General features: G+C 36.1%; 1 protein-coding gene across 2 annotated transcripts; it reads left to right on the top strand.

The window, feature by feature from the left end:
- The first annotated feature begins 17,214 nt into the window (after positions 1-17,214).
- LOC104523637 (neuroligin-1) lies at positions 17,215-26,085 on the top strand. 2 transcript variants are annotated; one of them, XM_010166288.2, is made up of 3 exons: positions 17,215-17,422; positions 21,891-22,680; positions 23,475-26,085. In XM_010166288.2, exons 2-3 carry the CDS (start codon positions 21,974-21,976, stop codon positions 24,295-24,297), a joined length of 1,530 nt encoding a protein of 509 aa, XP_010164590.2. In that variant the 5' UTR covers positions 17,215-17,422; positions 21,891-21,973; the 3' UTR covers positions 24,298-26,085. The 2 variants fall into 2 exon arrangements, with proteins under 2 accessions (XP_010164590.2, XP_028940406.1); XM_029084573.1 differs by having other exon boundaries at positions 17,215-17,395.
- The last annotated feature ends 569 nt before the right edge of the window (positions 26,086-26,654 follow it).

The following is a 26,654-nucleotide window of genomic DNA, read 5'->3' on the forward strand; positions in this document are numbered from 1 at the left end:
TTTGCTGCAACAGCAATAAACAGCAGGAAATGTACCAATGTTCAATCCTTTTTTTAAATGAGGAATTCAGAGTCTATGAAATTAATGGAAATATCTTCATTAAGTTCACTGGCTTCACTGCCTCAGAAAATAATCATCTGTTCTTGAACGCACCGCAAAATCCCCATGAGCAAATTCATAGGAAGTGACGGATAAAGGTTTCAATTTTGAATGGCTTTGCCATACAGGTCTTGGGTAAGTTCATTCTTACATCCCAACTCAGTTACTTTATTATCTGATCTCTTATAATTTATATGATAATAACTGTGCCTCCTTATTTACTCTGTTTTATACACTGGTCAATACCTGCTCTATCAATGTGGGGAAAAGGTGTCTGTATGGATACTGTGATATGCAGAAAGCTGTTTGATCTTTATTTATAGTCAACAATGAATCTCATTGATCCTGATATATATATAAATATATATATATAAAAGTTAAACTCACCACTGCATTTTGAGAGCAGAGTACAATTTGCTAGTTCCACAATTTCTTTGCTTGGAACAAGATAAGGGATTAGAATTATACATATTTAAAATGTAAGAAGCCTGAAGCCCCCAAGCAATAGCAAGCCAAAGAAGACAATATACACTGTGATGTAGACATGGACATTGTCCTTTAGGAGGTGAGGTGCAACCTGCAATACCTGTCAGCTTATCCGAAATAGCTTTTAAGTCACCTAGAGCACGGTGAATGCAAAAGTACCAATGAAACTAATGGCCATGCAGTTACAAATAATGATGTGTTGCCCTACCCAGGGGTCCAAACAAGCTTGCTTTTCTTATGTCTAAGTTTTTGACTGCCCGGCTGTAGCATTCTTTTACTTGAAAATTTTTTATTACATATCATCTGTTCTCCATGTTCTGTATCTTTTTTGACATAGTTCTGGGAAGAAGGACAAAGATAGAAGGGAGCATAAACTCTTCTACGTGGTCAGTTCCCAACAGCTATCAGGAAGTGATTTACAGTATTAGAATACATATTTTTTCATACCTTGCACAGCATTATTTGTGTTCAGTCACTTTTAGTGTGAGATATAACATGTTGTTGACTATGATGTATACATATTGTAAAACAATAGCTGAGGCAGTGCATAGCAGTATTTAAATATGGTTTAGAATGAAGCAGACACTAATATATGTGTTTTCATTTTTAACACATATAACTAATGACACAGGGAAACTTAATATAAACTATATATTTAAAGAATTGGAAAAGTATTGAGAGTACTGGGGAAAAAAAATCAGTTCAAGATTTGATCAGATCCACCTCCATATAGCCTGTGATAGCTGGAGACTGGCTTATTGACAGCAGAGGGGAGCACAGTATTCCAGCCACTGTAATGGTTTAAAATGCTCTTCCATTATGCTTTTAAATAGTCTTTCAAACTTACAGAAATGAATTGTAATTTGGAGGAGAGGAAAGAAGGATACAGTAGAAGTTCAAGGTCCTGTCCTAGAAAGAAATATATTGTCTTAAAATTACTGAGACTAGTTCTAAATATTTAGGGACATATTCTACTTATTTCTTAGATCATATGTGACTTTTTCATGAGAATTAGCAAAACATTTTCAAAACTAATATTTTGAAATTATGATTCATCATCATCTTTGAATTTGACTGATGGATCATTGAAAAGCAAAAGCCATGTGGTACCTTTTGTTCTGATGGAGGAAAACAGCAACGATATACAGAATGATACTAAATGAAACTGCTTGTCATTGAGCCACTCTCTTTCTACAGTCTGTGTAGTCAACCCATCACTGCTGCTTTCAGATGTTAAAAAAATTGAGATGAACTTTCTTTCTTCAGTAACTGTGTAATGAGTAAAGAACAAGAACATAAGTACTTTAACTGTCAAGTAATGTTCTTCACTATTGACTACAAATATAAAGTTATGCACATGTTACATTAGAAGCTGAGAAATCATATAAAGATTAATCAAGCCAGCACATCAACTCATTGTATCACACTGATCCTCCACTGAAAACAGCTGGTATTTTGCTAGCAGTACATAGCCAGAAATGGGACATGATTCTATATTGCAGTGTCAGAGATGTCTTTGTTAACTGAAACAATCCTCGGAGTCAGCAGAATTAACGTTGAGTAGAAATACATTTTCTGACAAATCTCGAGCACACCAAGAATGCAATCCGTTGCAATCTAGCAGATGCGCTTTACATTCAGTAACTTTGTCAGGATGTTGCTTGAGATCTGATGGTAATTATTGATGTGTCATTTGGGGTGTGTTGTTGAGCAAAGTCTATTAAAACTCAATTTATTTCATCAGTTAGCACCCAGCTTACATTATACAGTATGTTAAAGGAATGTTCACACTGGAATTTCAAAGGTGGGCACGTGGTTGCAAAAAATCTTCAAAATATAATGGCACAATAATTTTCTAGCTATTTCATTGCTTAAGGCTACCAGATCTTATTTCTGGCCTTGTCATTCAGAGGCAAGTTCAACTACCTCTTCCACCACAGCTCTCCTCTGCAATCTTGGGTGTGTCACTCCCCTCTTTGTGCTATGTCTCCTTTTTCCTATAAACTGAGTATTACTACAACCTTATTATTCAGGATGAGGATAAAAACATAACATACTGTCAACCATCCTGATTCCAGAGTAACTCAAGCCAAGGTATAAATGTCAAAGAAAGGAAGAACATTAATAGACCATTTATATTTTGTTCCCTCAGCCTGCTCCCTTAAGGAGTAGATCATGACTGAAATCAGAGTAGATTTTGGGACTTGAGCTTTCTTACACACCATACAGAAATGTCTGACTCAGAGGATGGAGAAATGGGAGATATGCAAGGAGATGCAGCAGCAGCAGGAGAACAGGGCATCCTCTAACTGGCTACTGCAGGTTTTGTGAAACTTTTTTTTGAAAAAAAAGATGAGGTTACTGCTATGGCATGGGCAGAAATCTGCTCTTCTCAGGCTACTGGGAAACTATGAATCATGTTGAAACAAACTCTCTTTTAATTTTATTTCACCTTTCCAACTTTTCTTTTCCACATGCTGATTCCTTTCCTTTGCACACCCTTCGTTACCTCTCTAACATGTTTAAGCCCAGGGCTGTGGTGAGGTTTTAAGCCATTTACAATAATAAACAAGGGCTGAAATCACCTGTTAATTTCTATTGTCTGCAATCTTTATTTTCAAATGAGGTGAAAGTTGTATGAGTTCATACCTCCTGCCTTCAAGTGATGTACATGAATGAGGTTTACTGACATAGGTTTGGCTTTATTTACTTTCCATAGTAATGATATTTCTTGGGCTGGAATGAAACATGTTCCCATTGTAAATAACACAAAAACAATTGTATTGTCCATGCAAAAAATACTGGTTTTAGAGACAAGCTTTGCATACATAACATAATCCCTTGAAGGCACAAATTCTGCAACTTTTCTCCCATTGAGTGTATCTTCCCATACAATTAAGGAGAATGTTTTCAGTTATTTAAGAGAAATAAATGCAGAAGAATAGAACCTTAAGAAATGAACATTAGTTATCCCAAAAGGGACCTAGTGAGAATGGAAGCTTAAAAGTGTCTAAACAGTTTAATTCATGCACCATCTGTTCTTGGGAAAATTAACACAGATTAGATTTTCCAACTCATCTGAGGCTAAGAAAGTGCCTTTAGAACCTGTAGTATTTGGTTAAGTGTTAAAAACAAATTAGCACCGTTTTACTTATTGTGTGAATACTGTGCATATTAGTTCACTTTGTAGTAAGCTGTAAGAATTGTGATGGCAAAATAGAATACTGCTGCCTCTGAGCGAGCCACTCTTTGTCATAATGTTTCTTAGCTGCCTTATAGAAGTGCTTGATATTCTTGTCCTCTTCTGAGCACTGTTTTGTTAGATGTGACCATTTTGTGTAAATTCAGTTCATGCTCAGGGCTGAGAATTTGTTCCCTGTGACCTCTGACTCGTGTTCTTTCTCTCAGTTTGGCTGCAAGTGGGTGTTGTAAGCTTCAAAGCACCTAATTGCATCCGAATGTGAGTAACTGAAGAATATTACCCACCCTATAAAAGAATCCTCCTACTCAAAGACCATGCAATTGAATTGTATCGAAGTATTACTTTATAATTGTAGAGTAGCTTTCAAAAAAGTGCTAGATTTTAAAATACGTGACAGAAACAGGAAATAATTTAGGTTTTGTTGTTTTCATTTTCCTTACTTTGCTACTTACCAGGTTTCTGTATTCTTATGGCAAAAAGATGAAACTAGCCGTGCTAGGTGAGGCTGTTATGTGATACACTCCAGTTAGGCAATATTGAATACCTGGCTTCCTACAGTGGACTGAATGTTGGGGCAGTAAATGCAAAGTTAGCATCTTTAACAGCATCTTTACCTCAGCTGGACTCTGGTTTTCTTTCACTGTATTTGTTGCAGGAATCTTTAAATGTAGAGCAATCTCAGTTATTGGGAGCTGGATGGCATATGTACTCGCATTTTTCTTCTCAAAGATTTCCAGAATCTTACTTCAGCTTCCAGTCACCTCACATACTTAATTATCTGAAACATCAATTATTTTCTGCTACTCATTATATATTACATAGTTTGGCCACTTTGTTGATGCTATATATTTGTTGCAGTATCTATGAATGTGCTTAATAACATCATGCTTTTATATATCTCAAAAAGGTTAAGGGCCTGGAATCACACTCTTGCCTGGTTTAAACTGGAAAATTTTCTTAACTTCACTAGAATTAGTTAGATTTAGAATAGCAACAAGCCTCGTCCATCTGTAGATGGGTTTATGCATATTTTCAGATGATGTGGTGGTAATGCACATGATAGTCATCACAGAGTGGAATGAAAGGATTCAACATCTTATGGAAAGCTAGAGCTCTGCATTTAGTTGAGGCTGCAGTAGCCAATCTTTCAAAGAATTCTCTAATTGTAATAGAAAAGAGTAAAAAAAATGCCTTTCAGCAGCTAAATAAACATTTCAGATCGTTATTGGAAACAGTACAGGCATTTTTGTATTGGTACTTTAGTGGTGAATGAAGCTTTATTTAGTGAAGCCTGAAGATCAACATGCTGATAGCATGTGTCTGTGTGTGCCCACACGTATGAAATATTTCTTCCTAATACCTTCAAATAAAGGTATTTCAGCTTTTCTTTTGTGGTTTCAAGGTGCTAACTGAAAAGTAAAACTCGGAGTACTACAACGTTTGTTCTAGTACTCCAGAAGCTTACTTTGAGTTAATGATTTTTCACAGATGACATCTAATCTATAAGTATAAATTGCTTTGCACTCTTATTATGCCTTAATTGAAGAGCACCAATGTGAAATTGCAATGGATGGAGCTGCAGTGCTTCTAGCCTCAATTAACTTTGGGAGGGTTTGTGCCTTTTTCCCTCCTTTTCCTTGGACTAAGGATGATTCTTTGACATCTTGTATTTATTTAAATTGTTGCTAGAAAAGTTAGAAGACATGCATATGATCAGATCTTTTATAAGACTGCTCTGAAGAGATACGTAAGAGTTGTGTGTGTGATTTATATATTAATACATATATTTTGTGTCCTACTGTTTTGTGTAACAGCTGTACAGTCATCAGTGGCCAAATTCCTCAAGATTCCGCTGGGGAGGAATAGTTTAATAGTAATTTTTTTATTTTTTTTTTATTTTTTTTTAATGGCAGTTACCATCTCTGTAACAGTTACCCTTGCTCCATTCTTGACTTTTCTTCTTTTCCTTGCCTTTAAGACACAAAATGTGTGTTGCAGTGCAGTAAAATCATTGTGAAGAGATAAAGCATCTTGCCGCATGGAACAGGAAATTCGGACACAGCAGAAAGCAAAAATCATATTAGGAAAGGCAGGATGCTGTATAAGAAAGGAACAGGCATATGGTGATCCAGTTAATTCTTAGTTACTTCACGTTTTACCAGAACTGATAGGTATTTACCAGAAAACTGGATTTGATGCCTCTGTCTAGGCATATATGCTCTTACAAATGTTTCTGAGTTCAGTTAATAGCAATGAAAACAGTATAAGGATCTCACTACCACTAGTACAAGTCCGTGTATGAAGATAGTTGTTTGCAACATATTTTTGTTACAGGCCTCTCAAGTTTTTCTCTAGTGTCTCAGGCAGTCATGAAGTACGTTTGTGTTTGCTCTTAATTATTTTGCTCATCTTAGTGATCTTTGGCCCTTGAGAAGTAGTCCACAAACTTTTAGAGCTCCAGAGGTGTAAGTCAAAGAACTGCTATATTTTTAGCTTTCTTACTATTGGGCAAGTCCGTTTCTCTGGGTAAGAATAGACTCAGCATCTCTGCCATCATAAGCACAAATGGCAGCTGCAATAACAAGTCATTATTATATAATTATATGATATAATTATGGTGGTGTTGCGATGTGCTCCAACATACCTCATTTTACAATTTCTACTTTTTTTCTTTTTTCTTTTTTTTTAATCCAAAGTTACTGTTATTCTTACAACCAGGCTAAGATAGCCACAAATACGCTTCTAGGTCTTTAGAGGGACAGGGCAGAACATCTTCCTGCTCACCGCTGTGTATTGTATTGCAGCAAGGACACAGATGTGGATGTGATGCCACAGGTAAGTCAAGGAGTTGGTCAACCACATAGCATCTGTGGAGATCATGGCATATTGTTATCACAGGGATAAAAATATTGCCAGGTATTCCTGAGGATTTGTCAAGCAATAAATTGATAATGTGCCCCCAAGTGTATTTCAAAGAGCATAGTGGACACATATATAAATTCATATGAATGACATAACTCCAAGAATAATGTTCATATTGATTAAATAAAATTAAGCTTTGTAAAAAGAGAAGGGAAGAGAAAAGGAAAGGTAGAGAAAGAAGGAAGATACAATAGCTTTATTTGTCAGGCTTTCTCAAAACTTATTTAAATTTCCAGTACCTTTAAAGGATCTGCACAGATCAGGCTACAGAAGTCAGATATTGATTATTTAAGTCTCACGTGTTGTTTAACTCACACATACAAAAGCAAGAAGGCTTTTTTTGTGATGATCTGGTATGAACTCTACCTGTTCATAAAACTTTCCTGAATTAAATCTTATCTGAACAGTGACATATTTTTAGAAAGCCTCCAGTTCTGACTTAAAAATGCAAGTGATGACATACTGAATGCAGTTCTTGGTAAACTGGTCCAATGATTAATCTTTTCTATTTATTTTCAAATAAGGAGATTTGAGTTCACAGTAAATTAGCACCATAATTTCTGTGTTCTGATTGAAAGATTGCACTTTCAAATAGCTGCAAGGCTTCTAACTAGTGATTTGCATATATAGTTTTAAATGAAGGTTTCTGACTTCCCTTTCATCAGCTCATAGAATATATATTAGCATTGATTGGACCCTCATTGCAAATCTCAAAACTGTGAAGAAGTATCAAAAATTATGGTGCTGTCTCTCTCAATGGAACTCATAATTATGATTTTTTTTTTTATTATTTCTAAAATACGAATTTTCCCTCCTAGTGAAATTAAATCCATCCTTTCTCTCATCCACATACATATTCAAGACTCTGAGAAACTGAGTGGTATTGCAGAGTGACCATTATAAAGTAAAGATCATTCCCAGGCCTAAGTTAGAAAAAGTGGTCTCTGGCATGTAACAATCAATTAAAATGTACTACCTAAAAGACACTTTTGAAATCTGAATCTGAACTACATGTAGTTCTAAGTAGCTGTACATATTAAACAGCTCATTATATAGCAAAAATTTCTCAAATATATCGGGTAGAAAGATCTTCAAGTACCATCTGGGCTATCTTGAGATAATGAACTCATTTTCCCCAAATCTTGAAGGAAAATGGAAAGGAGACTTTTGTATGGGGTCAATTTTGATTTTTAAAGCGTTGCACATTAAGAACATTGGTATTTGTTAACTCTCCACTAAAACATGTTTTCCAGGTTTGTAGCTGCTGCCTTTAATTGTATCATCTAAAGTTAGAAGTTATGGCATATTGCATGAAAGACTAGGATATCTTAGTGCCTTGTTTCTGATCTTGCTACTGAAAATGGGAATGGTGAAAAACCATAGTAGAGGACAGATACTTAATGCAATGTGCTGTGGACTGCTTAATTTTGCATATTGCACTACTTGAAGTAAGTAGGACTGGAACAGCTGTGCACTCAGTCCTGGTGAAGATGAGAATCTCTCCCTCGAGGCATTGCTTTCCTCTGCTAAGAAGGAAAGTCAAATGATGGCTTTGGCTATGGACTTTTCTGTTCTCCCATGTAGTCTTTCTTTACCATTTGGGCTTTGGCTGAGTATATTTGAAAGGATCAGTAGGTGTTTGATTTTATTAATCCACAATTTATCCTATAATAAGATTTGGTTTTGCCAATGCTGTCTTTTGGAGACTTGATTTTATTTATGTTTTTTGTTAAACTTCTCAAAAGCAGTGGTTTATACGAGCACTGCTATCACGTTACTTGGTAATACAGTGTTGTTATTTTCCTGTGAAAAGTGAGTATGCAACTTAAAAATACTTTAAACTAAAAGTTGTGTTTCCCTAGAGCATGACTCAACTGTATACTAACAACTATGATTTTTACCTTGTGGAAGGCGTTTAAGTAGATGTTCTTTGCTGGCAGCAGAATTGCTTATTTTTTCAAAGATGAAAATATTCATAGATGTCTGCTCTTTTCTATACCAAACCTAATATTTTTCTATATTTTTTAAGAAGGAGACAATCAAATCAAACATACTCCAGCTGCCTTTTGCACCCACCTCTGCCAAATGTCATTCATCAGTTCTTAAGGCGTGCTTCTACTTTCCGATATGTGTTAGCACATATCACTTCAAATCCTGTAAAATTAGTTTCTGCAATTGTATTTCTGAGACTAGACTTGCCTCCTCCTTTTCTCTTTTCCTTTTACAGCATATCCAGAAATCAGTATTAAAGATCACTTCTAGTGGACTAGCCCTATTGCTTCTATAACTCCTTTAAAGTATCTCTGAGATTGTTATCAGACTTTCATTTGACTCTTCAATAAAGATCATCTGTAATAAGCTACTACAAAGCTGATCTCTTGGGTGATCATTTGGGACCAGATATGTTGTACGTAAAGTAGAGGTCTGAGAAGCAGAGGGCAGCTGAAGCCCCTTTTATCTGTGCTCCCTGCACTGAAGCCAAAACGTTGGCTGCAAGAACCGCCTGCAGAGCACAGGATCAGTTTCTACTTCCCACCCTGATACCAACTCTACCGCACAGGCTTGGAGAATTGCTTCTGTGAAACTTGTCTCGGCAGCTGACAGTTCTGTAGCAAACATCTGACTTTTTGTATTCTCACCATTGCCCCGTGTCTGACAAGCCTGCCACACACTGCGGGAGCTGTGACCCACTCACCAGTCACACTTGACATGTGGGCTGGGAGAGCTGGAGAGAAACAACCCCGCTCCGTGCTGTGCTGCAGCCAGAGAAACCAGCCAGCTCGGTACTTTACAAACAAACATTGACCTGCTTCATCGTGTGGGCCTGCCCCATAGCACAGCCCCATGTGCAAGCATGGGATTGTCACAGGGACTGACACATGAATGTCGCACACATAGAAAATACCCAGAATCTGAGAGACTGCCCACAACTGTCTTGACATGACAGACAAGGCAGAGTGGAAAATAGCCATTGACCACATGAAGAAAAGTCAGATAAAGCTTTTTACTTCTGTCATCTCTTTACTGAACCTTTAAAGGCAGAGAGTCACCTTCTTCTCACAGCCTTCAGAGAATGCTAGAAATTAAAATCTCAGACTGTTTCAACATCTATGGCGTACTTGCTGAGAATATCACAGTAAATCTAAGCATCTTCCTTCCTTCTGTAATGGTTGAGGATGATCTTTCCAGGACAGGAAAAAATCTGACTTCATCCAGACTTTTTTGTCATTTAAAGGACTTCAATATCGCCTGTGAAAGAACCTGTGTTTTGGAACAAGACTGAGGGTTAGTCTGCTTTGGGCTGCGTTGCACCCAGAGAAGTCGTGCCAATACACCTTTGACAATGGAATAAAGTGCTCAGGTGTGAGACACTTCACTCTTTTGCAATCTGTCTCTACACTAAAAGTTTGCTGTAATGCATCAGTGCTGGCAAGTGACAGATGCCAGACTGAAAGTGCTCTAAGGGACTTGTGTAACTTGCAGTGTTAGGTTCATTTAGACTCTCACAGGAAAAGTATGATGCAAGGAGATGAAAACTTCCATTGTTTCAAAGAGACACAAGGAAAAGACAGCATTTTTGTAGAGTCCTCCCACTTCACTAATATTAATTTGAAGGATTTGGTATTCTGAAAGGAGTGTTAAAAATTCCAGCAGTAAGAGAGCAGTCCTGAAAAAGCACATCAGAGTTTATACATCATCATACACTTTTATCCATGAATAATTTCAAAGCGCCAAAGGACAAAGGATATAGTTACAAGTTCTTATATTTACTGATTCAATTCTGTAAATGGTTTACTTTGGCGAAATGAATGGGAATTTCCAAAGGCTAACTGTTGGGACAACAGCACTAGTCAGTGAAGTTGGTTCTGTTGGTATTTTTAAGCAATTCTCCACAGATGTAGCACTTTTGAGTCTAGTAAGTTAATGAATTACTGCAGCTGTTTCACATTGCTCACAGTATGGTTTATTGTTCATACACTTAACCTTGAGGTGCTGTTCCTACAGCTTAAGACAGTTAAAATAGTTGAGCTGTTCCCTAGGTTTTTTACCAAGTGACTGAGCTTATATGAATAGTGGGAACAAATGCACACAAAAAACTTCCCAGTTTCTGAGGTGTTCTTTTCAAATCAGCTATATAGTGAAGCTGTATTGAATGGGTGAACTTTAATTCTATAAGAGAGTCTTTGTTTAAAAAAAAAATAAAAATAAAAATCACAACTCTAGAACATTTGCAATTAAATTGGCCTCATATGAGAACCCTTCATGATCCCCCCATCACTTCAATCAGTGTTATATGGCACATTCAGCTCTTTTGGGGGTCACAAATTGATCACTGCAGAAATCAAGCCTAACACATCCCAAAACAGAGTTGTGGGCTGAAAAAAATCAGTGCAGACTATTTGTATAGAAGATATTTGTCCTTAATTTATAAAGTTTATGGTATGACATCAGAAAATATAAGTAATTTTTGAACAATTTATGTGACCAGTCATATAACCTTACTAAGAGAAAAGTGAATAGTTTGCAAATATATACATATAATGTATAGAATAATAGAATGGTTTGGTTTGGGTTGGAAGGGACCTTACCAGGTCATCAAGTCCAACCCCCATGCAGTGAACAGGGACATCTTCAACCAGATCAGGTTGCTCAGAGCCCCGTCCAACCTGACAATGTACATCTGTTAACAGATATTTTGCAACAGAACTGTTGTATTCTAATTGCTTCAAAACATAGTGGGTCCACCTGCAAAGATTCTGGCATATTAATTTACTTTCTGTCCATAAAATTAAAATTAAATCTGTATATAAATGCAGTGTCTCACATATCTTAAACATCTAGGTAAGAGTGTGTAATGATGTAGCATGATCGTTTGCACATCTCATGGAGTTAAGCTAAAATCTTATACTTCTGAAATCATTAATCTTATTACTAATATGTATGTGGCAAAAAGCTACAGAAACAGACAAGTACATTGCTAATGTTGCAATTATTCTTTTGTCTATTAAATGAATTTGATACAAAACTCGTCATTGAGCAGCATTTTCAGAAGGCTTGCTCATCTGATTCTTGAGCAGAGGTATATTGCAGATGTCTACAAAGAAATATTTTTCTTGCACTGAATAGTTTATATTCTCTCACATCTTCCTTATGGGAGTTCCTAGTCCTTTTAGTCACCTTACCCCTTACCCATTACTGAAATACGCTATTAATATTAGAATGGTCAGCAAAGCGAGGAGCAGTATCCTCTGCTTCATGAATATCACATATACATTAATGTTCACAGTACTGCTGCCCACGTAATTCATTCAGATTAGTTAGCTGATGTGAATTCAAGAGAGATGTCTAAGATGAAAACAAATGTGCTCTTTAAATTTAACCATATTGCTTAAAATTTGCTTATCTTGCTCACTTTTCTAACTGAGTAGGTAGAGTTTAAAGGGTAACTGAAATTTTCTGTACATGGCAATTACCATTCAATATTAATAGAGCATGGCAAGCTAAAGTCCTAACCAAGGAACTTGCAATCCAGAGGGAATATAAATACTCCCCTCAAAATATGTCCTGTACTCTTCCACTATGCATTGATGCATTTATACTTGTACAGTTTAACATTTGCTTTTAACAAAATAAAAGATGATATTTGACTGCGTAGGGAATTGAAACTGGAAACATAGCTAAATTATTATAACACATGCCTAAACAGATGGGTAATATTAAAGTCTTAAGTGCTACTGCTTTCAGTAACACAGCTCTTTGAAAAAACCTTTTAAACACGTCAGGCCAGTTTTTGTAAGCTCTTGTGTTTTATTTTTAGAGCAGCATTTGTCGCTATGTATTTTCTTGCAGGCAGATTTCCTTTTTTTTTTTTTCTTTTTTTCTTTTTTTTTTTTTTTGTTCAACAGGACATTCTGGCCCTTACTTTTATCCAGCCACAAAGGTTGCTGGGTTATGAAACACTTAGATGGACAGAACTCATCAGAGGAAAGGTTTGGTGCTTTGTGATGTGAAATGGCACTTTCGTACCCACCAGCCCGCGCCCGGTCTTTTACTGCATCATTGGATTGTAGCAGTCTCTTACATTAGAAAAAATTCTGTCTTGGTCTCCCTCTCTGCATTAATTTGAATGTTCAAATTAGGCCAGAGCTTAAAATAACTCAATCTACTAAGCTTTTCAACAAAGTACTTTAACTTTCCCAACTCATTTTATTTACTCTTCAAAAATGCTGGAATCATATTAGAAAAAGATTTATCTGAATGGCAAGCAGAAATAATTACCCAGGCAGATAAGCCTATAAAGAATCAAAATTTATCTTTACACAAAATACAGGGCCTGGTTGTGGCACACTCTGCCTATTTGTCTAACGGACATGTAACAGAGAAATGGTCCAAATGAGCTTAATAAATCTCTTTTTTATACTCACAAAAGACCACATCCTCACTTCCATAATTCTATTAGAGTCTGCTCCTTTGGAGGAGATAAAAGAAGAGATAACCTCTCCATTCAGAATATAAAATAGCAATTTTTCAGGTGATGATTGGAATATTTCCAGTAGAAGGACTTAATTATGGAACAAAATTAGCTCAATCTGACCTTTTTAGAGAATAATGCAAAAATAAGTTTTTTTGCAAATGTCTTCCTGGAATAACTAAAATAAAGAATAATTTACTTCACATTTTTTTTTCACAGGAGCAAAAGGTGTTACCATATGATAGCAGTGTTCTTGCAGAGATGACAATCCAAGGATAAAAATAAGACAGCATTTGCAGAGAGGGATAACATATTTTTAATAGACTAGCTCATACAGTTTAAAAAGAGACTAGCTTTCAGACACACAAGCCCATTTCAGCAAGAGCAGGCTCACCTCTGTGACTCAAAATTGCTAGCTTAATGTCTAGATAGTGCAATGATCATGTCATAGAAATACACAGAAATGTACAGTATCTATATTAATTACATTCTGAAAGCTTCTCTTGGGATAAAGACAAAACATAGTGTTGCAATCTCTATTTTATGTAAGTGGTAAATTGGAATAAGTACTTGCACCCACAGACCTACAGACTGGGGGATGCTGTGTGTTAAACCATTTCTCTAGGGGTGTTTATTTAGATGAGTTTATCTGTATTGAAGCATTCCTCGCTAGAAAAAAAACAAACAAACCAAACCAAAAAAATCCCACAAACTGGAAAGAAAAACCTCCTCCATTTTATCAGTCCTATCTCTGATTTCATGACATTTTGAATGCTTCTAAGCCATGCTGATACTAGTGCATACAAGAAAAAAGGGATGAACAGGTGGCGATATTAACAGGCTTCTTAGGGTTCTGAAAAATGAGATAGAAATGTTTCATGTCATGAAAGTCAACATCAATAATCATCCATCTTGTGTAGATATGGAAGTCAGCCAATGTGGTTCTTGCTGAGGAGGCGTGAGATATTTCTTTTGCATTGGAGCTGTTGCTCTGGACACAAGACATAATTTGTCTACTATAAATGAATGAGGAGAATATTACTAATATTTCCTTTTTTATTCTTTTTTTTTTCTTTTTTTCTGTCTCTTTTTTTTTTTTTTCCTTTTTTTAAATAAACTGAAAGCTCCCCCTCCTGGCACATTTCCTGAACTGAATGCAACTTTCCCGACATCTGCTTTTAGCAAGAGAATTTTCACTTTTGCTGTCTTTTAAAGACCCTTTCCACAAAGATTCTTTAAAAAAATGGTGTATTTATAGTTTCCCAAGGATTTTCCATTTCCCCATCAAGCTTCAGGGCTTGATGTGAACTCATTTAACAGCAGGTGGTTGCCTTAAGGCTTTACCTATAATTTTCATCTGTTGCTTTTCCAGGCAAAGACTTACTTGCTTCCCACTTTACTGCATATTATGCAGAGTATAGAAAACTTTATCAGAAAAAAGAGTGTCAGCATTTTTTTTTTCTTCAGGGTGATCACTGTATCTCAGCTATAACCCTACCACCTATTTGCCTAATAAATGCCTTGGAATTACTTTGGGAAATCTACAGGATCTTTTTGAACCAATGCTGCAGCTTTCACCCTGTCCAGGCTCAGGGAATCTGCAAGCCAGGGAAAGGGGAAAAAACAAAGAGGGACTTGTTAGGGGCACAATTTTGGTAACTGCTGAAACACTCTCATCTGTTTCAAGGACCCAGTGTCAATCTTTCCTCTAATCCTTAAATCAGTGTAGTCACTTATGTGCTTAATATGATGAACTGATTTGTCACTCATTTTCCACAGTCATATACTTATGCAAAGAAAGGGGAAGACTTTCCCAGCATGTGCAGCCACAGGATCCTGTAATTCCCATAAATTCCAACATATTAATTTTGTTATGGTCACAGGTACCATCCCTCAACTCCAAGCAGACTGAAAAAGGCAGTGAGACTGGTTAGAAATCTTTCATTAGATTTGCTATCATAGATTCAAAGACATCATCTCTCTGTGTCCTTAGAAACTATTTATGGGGGACAACATTTTAGTGGAGCGTGAAGACAGGAATGAATGCTTCTGTGGAGGCAGGATTATACTGGGGCCAACCTTTCACATAGGCATCCACACCAGACCCTCTGGCTACGCAGAAAAATAGTAAAATAACATCATATTCATCTCAACTCAGTACTGAGCTGCACTAGTAAAATAAGAATGAATTAATTATATTTATGACTTCCTTTCTGGGCTTTCCCTGAATATCAAGGTAGTATCTTCTATGATAATGATGCCACTTTGCTTTTTTATGCAGTTAAGTAGAAAATGTGGCAGGTTTTAGTTGCACAATAGTGGATATTTTAAAGTCTAGTATCAGAGTAACAATTTGCTATGGATACAGTGAATGAAGTATGCCCATTAGACTTGGTACATTAGGTCTGGAAGTGGGAGAATTGCTGGCCTGGCACCTTTTGCCACTTTCCTGTTCCCTCTCCATGGTAACAAAAATCAGGACTGACCTACACAAACAAAGCTGCTCGCCCTAAACAGAGCAGAGCTCAACTGCGGAGGCAGCCAGGCCAATTAGCTTTCAGTGTAGTTTACAGTAAAGAAGGTCTGTTAGTATAAATGTCTACACATACACCAGAATACTAAATGTAAGCTTGCCATTTGAAGGCAAATCAGAATAATAAATTAACAACTGACATGTTCATTATATACATGGATATAGATACACACATACCCCTATCTGTATTCTTGTTAAATTCTTACTTCATATTGTGTGTGCACACATACGTATTTCTTCTTAGAAATGTGTCAAAACCTGCTTTTATTGTCATAATGAAACAGTAGGACTCCTTTGAGAACCATTTGCCTGAAAAACTGCTGTAAACTTCTTTTGAGTAGGCTGTCTGCACTCAAGAGAGTTAAATCAGTAGAACTTTGACGAGGCTAGAAGACCCACTAATATCTAATTAATGTGGAAATAATTGTTGTAATGGTTGCATTTCTCTACAAAGCATGTACTGAAAAACAGTTACACTGTCGATTTAGTGAGTATTAAATCAGTTTGATATGCAAATGGGGGTGCTGGGCTACTTCCTAATGTTGTTATTATTTAAACATATGTTTATTAAGCTGGGAAAATTGGAAATGTTAACAAGTGGGATCGAAAAGCAAAGCAATGTCTTTTATTAACAGAGACTTTCTTCCAAGTTTATATTGTCCACCTTTTAGAGTCAGTAGGCTCTGATGACAAGAGTAACATCGATACTAAATGCGAGGGTACCTCTGGGAGTAATGTAAAATAGTCGTTCCTGCACCTGACATGTTCCGCTGTTTTTCTTCCAGGATGAATAAAAGAGAGCAAATCTTGTGCTCTCTGGATTACCCCTGAGCTCTTATCTTTTTGATGTTAAGGGGTCATGGAAACAGCTTAAATTGCCTTTATCCATTAATGTAGATTCAATTAACTCAGGTTAATGACTATAAGCTGGAGCTCAGGGACTTGAGAGCTGCTCACATTGTTCAACCTGGCTTGTCCTGTGACTTAAGCTGCATTTCTGAGGGGATGCAAAAGGAAGATAGTGTCTTGCTGGGACGTAACCAAACACTGTCTACAGAGAAGTGGAACCCTTGCCTCTCAGGCGTGTGCAAAGCTCGTGGCTGCATCTAAGTACAGAAGTGTGATACACAGTTGACCAAATCACTTCCAAAATGACTGCAGCATATTTGCTAAACATTTACTCTTAAACTTAGTGCAATCAACACAAAATCTTTAGGAGTAATGCATTGTGAGATGTTAAGACTTGGATGAGTATTTTGCCTGGGCTGTATCTTCTTCTTCCCTACTGTAATATACCATGGTCAAAAGAGTGACTACCAAATAATTTGTTTCAGGAAGAGTGCAAAATTGAAAATTGTTGCCCAGTGAATATGTAAAATAATGCAGTTGCATAATATTTAATGGCATCTACTTTTTAAATCTTACTAAGAAGACTGAAACAAGATTATTCAGAAGTGCACTTGCTAACCATTTCTTTTTTCGTTTACATTCACAGGATTTTTGAGCACTGGGGACCAAGCAGCAAAAGGAAACTATGGCCTCCTTGATCTCATTCAAGCTTTGCGATGGACTAGTGAAAATATTGGGTTCTTTGGTGGTGACCCATTAAGAATAACTGTTTTTGGATCTGGTGCAGGCGGTTCATGCGTCAATCTGTTGACTTTATCCCATTATTCTGAAGGTAACCGTTGGAGCAATTCAACCAAAGGTATTATGCAGGTTGCAAATTTTGACAATTTTGGTGTCTGCATGCCACCGCCATTAGTACTATGTGATGCTCTGTATATTCTCTTTGTTCCTATGAACTGTTGAGTTCAGCTCAATATTAAGAAAACTTTTCAAAGGCTGCACAAGCTGCCTTCTCCCTCAGCTCTTCTCTGCATGTTTAAATTTTGGGTCACTTTCTTCTTTTTCCTATGGAGCTTTGTAGAAACACTTTAGAGCAGACTTCTGAACAGCATTTTCTCGGTGCATCATTTTTGTCTCTTTTCTTTCCTACCTATGGGTGTCCTTTTTGGAAAACCACTCAGTCATGCTCACAGTAGATGAGGTTGTCTATATTCAGGCAGTCATGAAAGGCATGTTTAGTTTCTTGTGGGGAGGAGAATTTAAAGAAAAACTAAAATGATTAGTTTCCCTTTTCAGGCTAACAGCTGATATGCTTAAAACTGTTATTTTGTGTGAAGGAAACAAATACCTAGTTCAGAAATCTTTTGTCTGAAACTGCATGAACTTCACTTGCTGTCATCTAATAAAAGAATGGTTGAATGTTTTGCATGCATGATCCAAAATTGTCAAAGCATCCAAGTTGCAAATGGATTTTCTTCTATATGTTTTTATCTATTTCATAACTAACACCTTTTCTCTCTAGTTAAGGCAGACAGCAGGAAATAAAAAACATGTTGTTTGAGGCACCCAATTTTTTTTTCCTATGATTTTTGCACCAAAGTTCCACACAGTTTCTCTCATTTGCATGGCTATTATTGATCACATTACTTTTGTCTCACTGTTTTCACACATTTTTATCTGTACTGTTTAGTTTTACCAGGAATATCACACTGTGCCCTGTGCATACAATCCTCCACTGATTTATATTCCTGTATCAAAAAATGTAGCTTTTACAAGAAAGGATTAGTGGAAAGTAGACTATGCTTTAAATTTTCATCTATTTCCACAATTTGATTTTTAATTTAATTTGTAATCTTTTTTTTCTGTAACTACCTGCAGTTAAATAGGATATATTAGTAAACTGGCCTATAACAACAAGCTATAAGGATTAGCTCATTACACTGTAATCTGAGGTCACACTGCACCACCTTTTTCCATCACAACTCACAAACATAATTTTTGTCCTAGAGGACTCAGCTTAAGGTTGAATGAGGACACCTCGTTTCTCCTCCCCTAACTCTTACTTGATCTTAATCTTGACCTTCTTGATGTAACATGACATTAATGCAAAATGCCAAATTTACAATATCTGGACAGTCATGTGGTTCCTCTTATGAACAAATTTTACCCTGTTGTATTCTAACATATGGCTAGAATTCTTCCACAGGCAGAACTTGTTTGGAGAAACTGATGCAGTAATTTACCAATATAGCAGATCAAAGGATTTGGTAGGAGACTGGAGAGGTCTTAAGGATGTGTCCTTAAAATCCACTTGTAAAATAAATTTTTGAGGATTTATTTTATAAGAAAGCAAAAACATGTTTTATTGAAATTTTGATTAAACAGAACAATGTGCCACACCCCCATGTATGTTATGTTTCATTTGGGGATGATTAGACCTACCATTTTTTTTAAAAAAAAAAGTATTAAAATAAAAATTGGTCAGCTTCAAATAAGGAAAGTTATTTCAAGTTTTACAACAAGTTCAAATATCTTAACATTTTCAAAACCCCTTTTGTTTCATATTATTGACTGGTCTCTTTCATAAACTATGGATTTGGATGCTCTCTTTGCTTCCTTCATTTCCCTTTGAGGGGACCCCTTGGTAGTTGAGAGGAAGCATTCAGCCTATTCAAGATGGTGCTGTTCAGAGCTGCCCACCTGCAAGAGGGCAGAACAGCACCCAGCTTTAGAAAGTACTCTGAAAATGTAGATGAATATATGCAAATTATTATTATTTACTTTGGTGAGACTTTGAATAGGAGTCACAAAGTGATATGGTCCATTGAGCATTTAAATCTTCTTTCCATCAGTCTGAAGCCCATAAGCGATAATAATCATACATATTATCAGCTAAAAATGTAGTTCTGCATCCTGTGTGGTACCAATTTCTGCCAGGAATTATGTGACAGAATGAAAATAATTTTTCATACTGTTGTTCATTTTTCACCAAATGGTTTGAGAGGAGGAATATTTCCTTGAGCATTCTTCAGTAGAAGGAGGGATGTTTAGTTTCATTCCCAAAGATAACTTTATGGCCAGAGGACTTGACCACTTTTACTTAACCCAACATTTTATGTTTATGTAGCAATTAGCAAACCATAGTGTTTATATCAGCAGTTTCTTAATACATAGCTTACACTTTCTGTCCTTGTTCAGAGATATTTAATAAAGCAATAAAAATAGATTTACACAATATGCAAAAAAGAAACATTATGAAGTACCATGAAATACATCTTTGTGAAAATTCAGTTTTGTCATTTTGTTACATTTATTACAATGCCTGGATCCTCTGCAGTAATTCCACTGACTTTGAGCAGATTTATACTAGCTTAATATCTGACCTTGTAGACATGCAAATATATTTCTACCTGCTTTATAGCTCACGTGCTTTCCTATTTTTTACTCATATCTTGCAAGGAAATAATATGTTGGATATGACTTTTCATAAATTTAGGCAGAGCCTTGAGTGTACTTATTTCAGTTCCTACACCTATCTGATTTTAAGACTTTTGGATTTGGACCTAACACAGTCTAGAATTATTTTAAAATTCTTCAGAAGCCTGTAAAATGTTTCCTGACAGCAAGTGAGTGTACAAGGTCTGGTACTTCAATAGAGGCTGTAAAGGCATGTCTCTGACTTGATTTAAAGGCTATGCAAGTTTTTTATCAATAGAAATATGTTACTTATCAAAATAAAAGCCATCTTTTGCATTATTGGAATAAAATTCTGAGGTAAGCTGAGCACCTTAACTTTAGTGGGAGTATCCACCTATTCATCACACATTGGACTAAAGATACATTCTTAGCAAAATTGAGTGAGTGAGGCCAGATGTCACTTCCAGTCCCTGAACAACTCTACCAAAGCCAGTGGAATTACTCCAGGTGCCTATCAGCATAAATGAAACCAAATTTTGACCCATATATCTTCAATCAGCGTAACTTATGTATGCTATAGATCATTTTGTATTACCCACAGTGAGCTATAGGAGGTAGGGTCCGGTATAAAATATTTTCTAGTAATTAGCGCAAAAGATGTGCTACTGAAATGAACTGGATGTACTTCCATGAACATGCAAAAAAATAGAAAGGCCACAGTTACCTCAATATAGTCTAAGTTTCTGATATTAGCAATAAACATTATAGGAGAGTGATTTTTCTCCATTTTTTTGTGCAAGGTTCAGACTCATGATCTCTTTCAGAACTAGAACTACCCTCCTCAAAGGGAGTGGGAAAAGGCAAAGGTCCAACACAAAGGGAGCACAAGAAGTATGGGAACAAGGGTGGAATTTTGACTGCATTAAAGTGAATAGCAAAAAAATTTGATTGATTCACTGGTTACAAGGGAGTGAGGCTTTCATCCATGGTGTGTTCAAAAATGCTTACAGAAGAGAGAGGAAAACATCACTTTAAACTTGTTTTGTTATTTCTATGAGGAAAATTTTTGGTCCAGAGTGCTAGTTAAATCAGCATAAATTCAAATTAATTGCACTGAGGTCTTTGGGATTCGCTGGAAGTTTATATGCAGAGTCAGATCATACTCTTTCTCTGTCCCCCCTAAATGAATACCTGAGCGTGTGTTTAAATCTGTGAATTACAAATCTAAATAGTGTAAAATATATCACTTCCCTTTTTATGTAAGTGTGATCACTATAAACCTTCATTAAACAACTTACAAGAACGGATCTTGACTCTTAGACACTTCAAAATTTAATAGCTGCCCAGTATCTTCTCATCCATTACTCCAGAATATAGCAAACTTTTGCTATGCTATACAATTCAAAAGCACTGCACCTCTCAAACCAAGTCTAACCCCAAACAAAACATAAAAAAGCAGTATATTAGGTTTATTTAGCACATAATTGTAGGCACGCATGCTGCTGATAGCTTGAACAATATCCAGAAATTCAATCCATTTCAGAGACTTGTTGGTTTTTCCTCCAACCTTTTAACTTTAGGAATTTCTTTCAAGCGAATAGTGTTATCCTACGTAAGGTAATGCCACTTCTTTTCTTCCTGAGTTTCTTTTGCAAATCTGTTCCTCAGCTGGACTACATTGAGGTAGAATCATTTGCTTCAATTTCTGCTCATATTGCATTTATTCTGCATACATTACCTGTAGGTACAAGGACAGTCAGATCTCACCATCTTGTGTATTTAAGTATTATTAAGATTCAAGTATCTCTTCTGTTAAAGTTTTTTATTGTTTCAAAGAACTCCTTTGAATCTTTCAAGTATGTAGCTGTTTCAAGGTCACTTCAATAGTTTTTAAATATTTCTCCCCACAGGACTTTTTCAAAGAGCAATAGCTCAAAGCGGAACAGCTCTCTCCAGCTGGGCAGTTAGCTTTCAGCCTGCAAAATACGCCAGGATGTTGGCTACAAAAGTTGGTTGCAACATGTCAGACACTGTAGAATTGGTAGAGTGTCTACAGAAGAAGCCTTATAGAGAACTTGTCGACCAGGACATTCAACCAGCAAGATACCATATAGCCTTTGGACCAGTAATCGATGGTGATGTGATACCAGATGATCCTCAGATATTGATGGAACAAGGAGAATTCCTCAATTATGATATCATGTTGGGAGTTAACCAAGGGGAAGGGTTAAAATTTGTTGAAAATATTGTGGATAGTGAAGATGGCATATCAGCTAGTGATTTTGACTTTGCGGTTTCCAATTTTGTCGATAACTTGTATGGATACCCTGAAGGCAAAGATATATTGAGGGAAACTATTAAATTTATGTACACAGACTGGGCAGATCGACACAACCCTGAGACTAGAAGGAAAACACTGCTGGCTTTGTTTACTGATCACCAGTGGGTTGCACCAGCAGTAGCTACAGCAGACCTTCACTCAAATTTTGGATCCCCTACATATTTCTATGCCTTCTACCATCATTGCCAGACAGATCAGGTACCTGCATGGGCAGATGCAGCCCATGGAGATGAGGTTCCTTATGTACTAGGAATCCCCATGATTGGTCCTACTGAATTATTTCCTTGTAATTTCTCCAAAAATGATGTCATGCTAAGTGCGGTGGTGATGACGTACTGGACAAACTTTGCTAAAACTGGGTGAGTACCAGATAATGAATAGTCTTGTATATAAACTTGGGATATAATGATGCAGCACTTTTCCTTGTTTATCTCCCTTGGGAATGCCTCTGTACTTGTAGGATGAATAAGAGATTAAGAATTGGGTTGGATATTTATGTTTATTGTAATGTCCCTTAGCTCATTTACACATTCTAGCAAAAAGAGGGAAAAAATATCTTTGCGAACATTCTGCCTGAAGAAATAAAAAAACCACTTTGTACACAAAAATAATTAAGGGATCCCCAGAAAAATGCAAAACTAAGCATTTAACATATGTATATAGTTAAAAATGATTACATTAGTAACTGACTTTCCTAGCACTGATAATATTTTCATCCCATGAGATAGGAAATGACATAAATATTGCATCAAATATAATACAGCTTGTTTTAATAATGTATTTTGGTTTAGAATGACACTTCTGACCATAAAATATGTGATTTGAAACTTGAAAAATGTGGTCATTTTCATTAATTCTGCTTTCACAGGTAGTTCAAAACACTTTTCTACCTTTGGCCATTGGATTCTAAGTCGCTATGTGTTATACTGAGTTATGCCCTGCTGTGAAAAGTTGCTTGTGTTATGTAAAAGAAGGGTTCATCTGCATAATGCTGTTTCTAATCAAGATTATTAAGGTCTCTAATTTTAGGAAATAGCATTCTGCTCTGTCCAAAGGCAGACTTAAAAATTAAGCATAAAATGTTAATTATGTTAATTTTATAATTCCTTTTGAAATACTTTATAACATTGGAGATTTATTTTTTTTTTTTTAGTGACCCAAATCAACCAGTGCCGCAAGATACAAAATTCATCCATACAAAACCAAATCGTTTTGAAGAAGTAGCATGGACCAGATATTCTCAGAAAGACCAACTGTATCTTCACATTGGATTAAAACCACGAGTTAAAGAACATTATAGGGCCAATAAAGTGAACCTTTGGTTGGAACTGGTACCTCATCTGCACAATCTTAACGACATTTCACAGTATACCTCTACCACAACTAAAGTGCCATCAACTGATAATACTTTCAGACCAACAAGGAAAAATTCCGTTTCTGTTACTTCAGCCTTTCCTACAGCCAAACAAGATGATCCCAAACAACAGCCAAGCCCATTTTCAGTGGATCAAAGGGACTATTCAACAGAATTGAGTGTTACTATTGCAGTTGGTGCATCGTTGCTGTTCCTGAACATTTTGGCCTTTGCAGCATTGTACTACAAAAAAGACAAGCGGAGACATGATGTTCATAGGAGATGTAGCCCACAACGTACTACTACCAATGATCTCACCCATGCACAAGAAGAGGAGATAATGTCCCTCCAAATGAAGCACACTGACTTGGATCATGAATGTGAGTCCATCCATCCACATGAGGTGGTTCTTAGGACCGCCTGTCCCCCAGACTACACTCTAGCTATGAGAAGGTCTCCTGATGATATTCCCTTAATGACACCCAACACCATCACAATGATCCCCAACACTATACCAGGGATTCAACCCCTACACACATTCAATACATTTACTGGAGGACAGAACAATACTCTGCCCCATCCTCATCCCCACCCCCATTCACACTCAACAACCAGGGTATAGCCAGACAAGACGAAACAAACTTTATTTTTTGATGGATTACAGTAGGTGATATTACTGAAGATTACTTGGCTTTCAACCTACAAGACTCTTACTATTTAAATATGGAGGAATATTATGTGAATATACATATCAAGAACTTTGGGGTTTTGAAAAAAATGAATTGTACATATATCAAATGAACTTAAGAAACAAACAAACAAAACAAAAAAATAAAAAACCCAACTGTTCACAATTGCTTGAAGCAGTTGTCCTGAATGATACTTTTTCATTCACATTCAAGTATTAATTTTTTGAAGATTTAAGTTACATAATGGAATTAGGCATGTGCAACACAAACGGGAAAGAACTATGACTGAGAATTTTGAAAACCTATAAATATGCACAAGGGACACACTAATGGAATGTCAGATAATTTTCACCAATTTTTATTTGGACCTGTTTTATTGTGTAGACCATATTTACATATTTGAATAAGTACACAAAGCACCAATGCTGTTAAGGCCTTAGAAAGGGGCTCATGCTGAAATCTGCCAGTCAAAGAAGTTTTACAGCCTGGCAGGTACAACATTATCACATAAGTGCTGTCAGTATAAAAGTTGTGGGAATAAAGGAAACTGGGTATTTTTAGCACGATGTGCATGATAATTTATATGCTTGGTGGCTGTGCTGCTGATTAAGCCGTAATTAAAATTCTTCTCATCCCATTGGAGTTTTTAAATAGAAGCTTTCTCCATCAATTGGCACAACCTAAAGAAGTTTTCTAAAGGGGCAAAAGTAATTACAGTAAATTTTTTCACAGTAGCTTCAGAAAGAGAAGGAATTGCAACAGTTCTTAAAGGTGTTTATGGCATTCTAGGCATACAGTGGTGAACCCTCGTTGATACGAATCCCAGACAAAAAAATCTGTATTGTTAATGTTCTTTTGCCTTTCCACCTAAATAATTTCTAACTTTAACGTAACTATAACTTTGATGGAATCTCCTTTGATGAAGGATCGATAATTTGCTGTGATTTATTTACAAGGTGTTTAGTTCAAATTGGTAAGGTAAAGTGTGTCCAAAAACTTTCATTGCGATGATATTTTGCAATATAAAAATGCCCCAATATTACTGCTCTGATTACACCTTTCCGTTTATTGTTTAAACTTATGTTGCATGTTACAAAGTTTACTTACAATACTTTCATATAAAGTTAATTCCCTTTTTGCTATACATTAGCTTTGCCATTCAAATTAACTCTCTAGACCAGATGGCAACCGTGTAGAAAAAGAGGCTATGTAAGGACGGGGAGAGAGCCAACAACTGGAAATCTTAAAATCTGACTACTACATATGTTTGTGTGATCTGAAATGAATGTTCTAAAATCACAAGAAATTTTTCATTCCCCTGTTGCTTTCCAGAAATTATATACCATGGTCCTTTCAAAATGTTTGTATATGTAATCAGATGTACATTTATATAAAAGAAATAATTGAGATGGACTTAAGAGCACATCCCTGATAAATACTTTCTCTCTTACCTGTACTATATTTCTATTAGACTAAAGTTATGTGATTTTTTTTTACATTTTTTCAAATTACTAGCAATTTTGATAGTTTGTAAGATAATGCGAAGAACTTTCTCTGACAAACTAACTGCAGTAACAGAAACATTTCTTTTCAGTTACTCTTTTTCAAGAATGAAAGCTTATTACACACAAAAATTGTATACTACTTGATGGAAAATTTCTTTGTACTTCTTGGCCATATTACTGGTCACTGAGTGAAATAAAGATAATCTGGATAACGAATATTATTCCAATGCTAAGAGACCTGATCTTTGCTCATTAAAGAGCTAAAATGTTTATTGCTGTTTTGTCATTTTTTAATGAAGTAATGGTAACTGTCTCAAATAAAGAGTAATATCTTAAGACCAGTCTGGTTTTTGAAGACATGAACGTGCCTTCTACAGCTAATGCAACTGAATATTTATGGACCAGTCCCATCTACAGCCATTTCTTACAGAAATACTGACATTGTGACTGTATGATGTCATAGTCTTACACACAATTCTCCCTTAGTTTTCAGGAATAAGTTAAAAATGCAAATACCAACACAAAAAATACCAAACAAACAAGGAACAAGTCTAATTGAAACCAATCTGCAGTATTCCGTGACAGGAAAAAAATTACCTGGGTTTTATTTGTCTGCTTGGACTTTCATAAATGATTACTAAGAAGTTCAAAGCGTGTTTGCTAACATCAAGCACAAATGTTAAAATAGAACCTGAAAGCAAAATGAAGTACTGCAATTTCAGACATTTTATTTAGCTATTAAAAAAACCCCAAACCAATAAATATATTTAATTCATGTGTATTAC

The sequence above is a fragment of the Antrostomus carolinensis genome, unplaced genomic scaffold (assembly GCF_000700745.2).
Source record: "Antrostomus carolinensis isolate BGI_N321 unplaced genomic scaffold, ASM70074v2 scaffold8724, whole genome shotgun sequence".
Classification (NCBI taxonomy): Eukaryota; Metazoa; Chordata; class Aves; order Caprimulgiformes; family Caprimulgidae; genus Antrostomus; species Antrostomus carolinensis.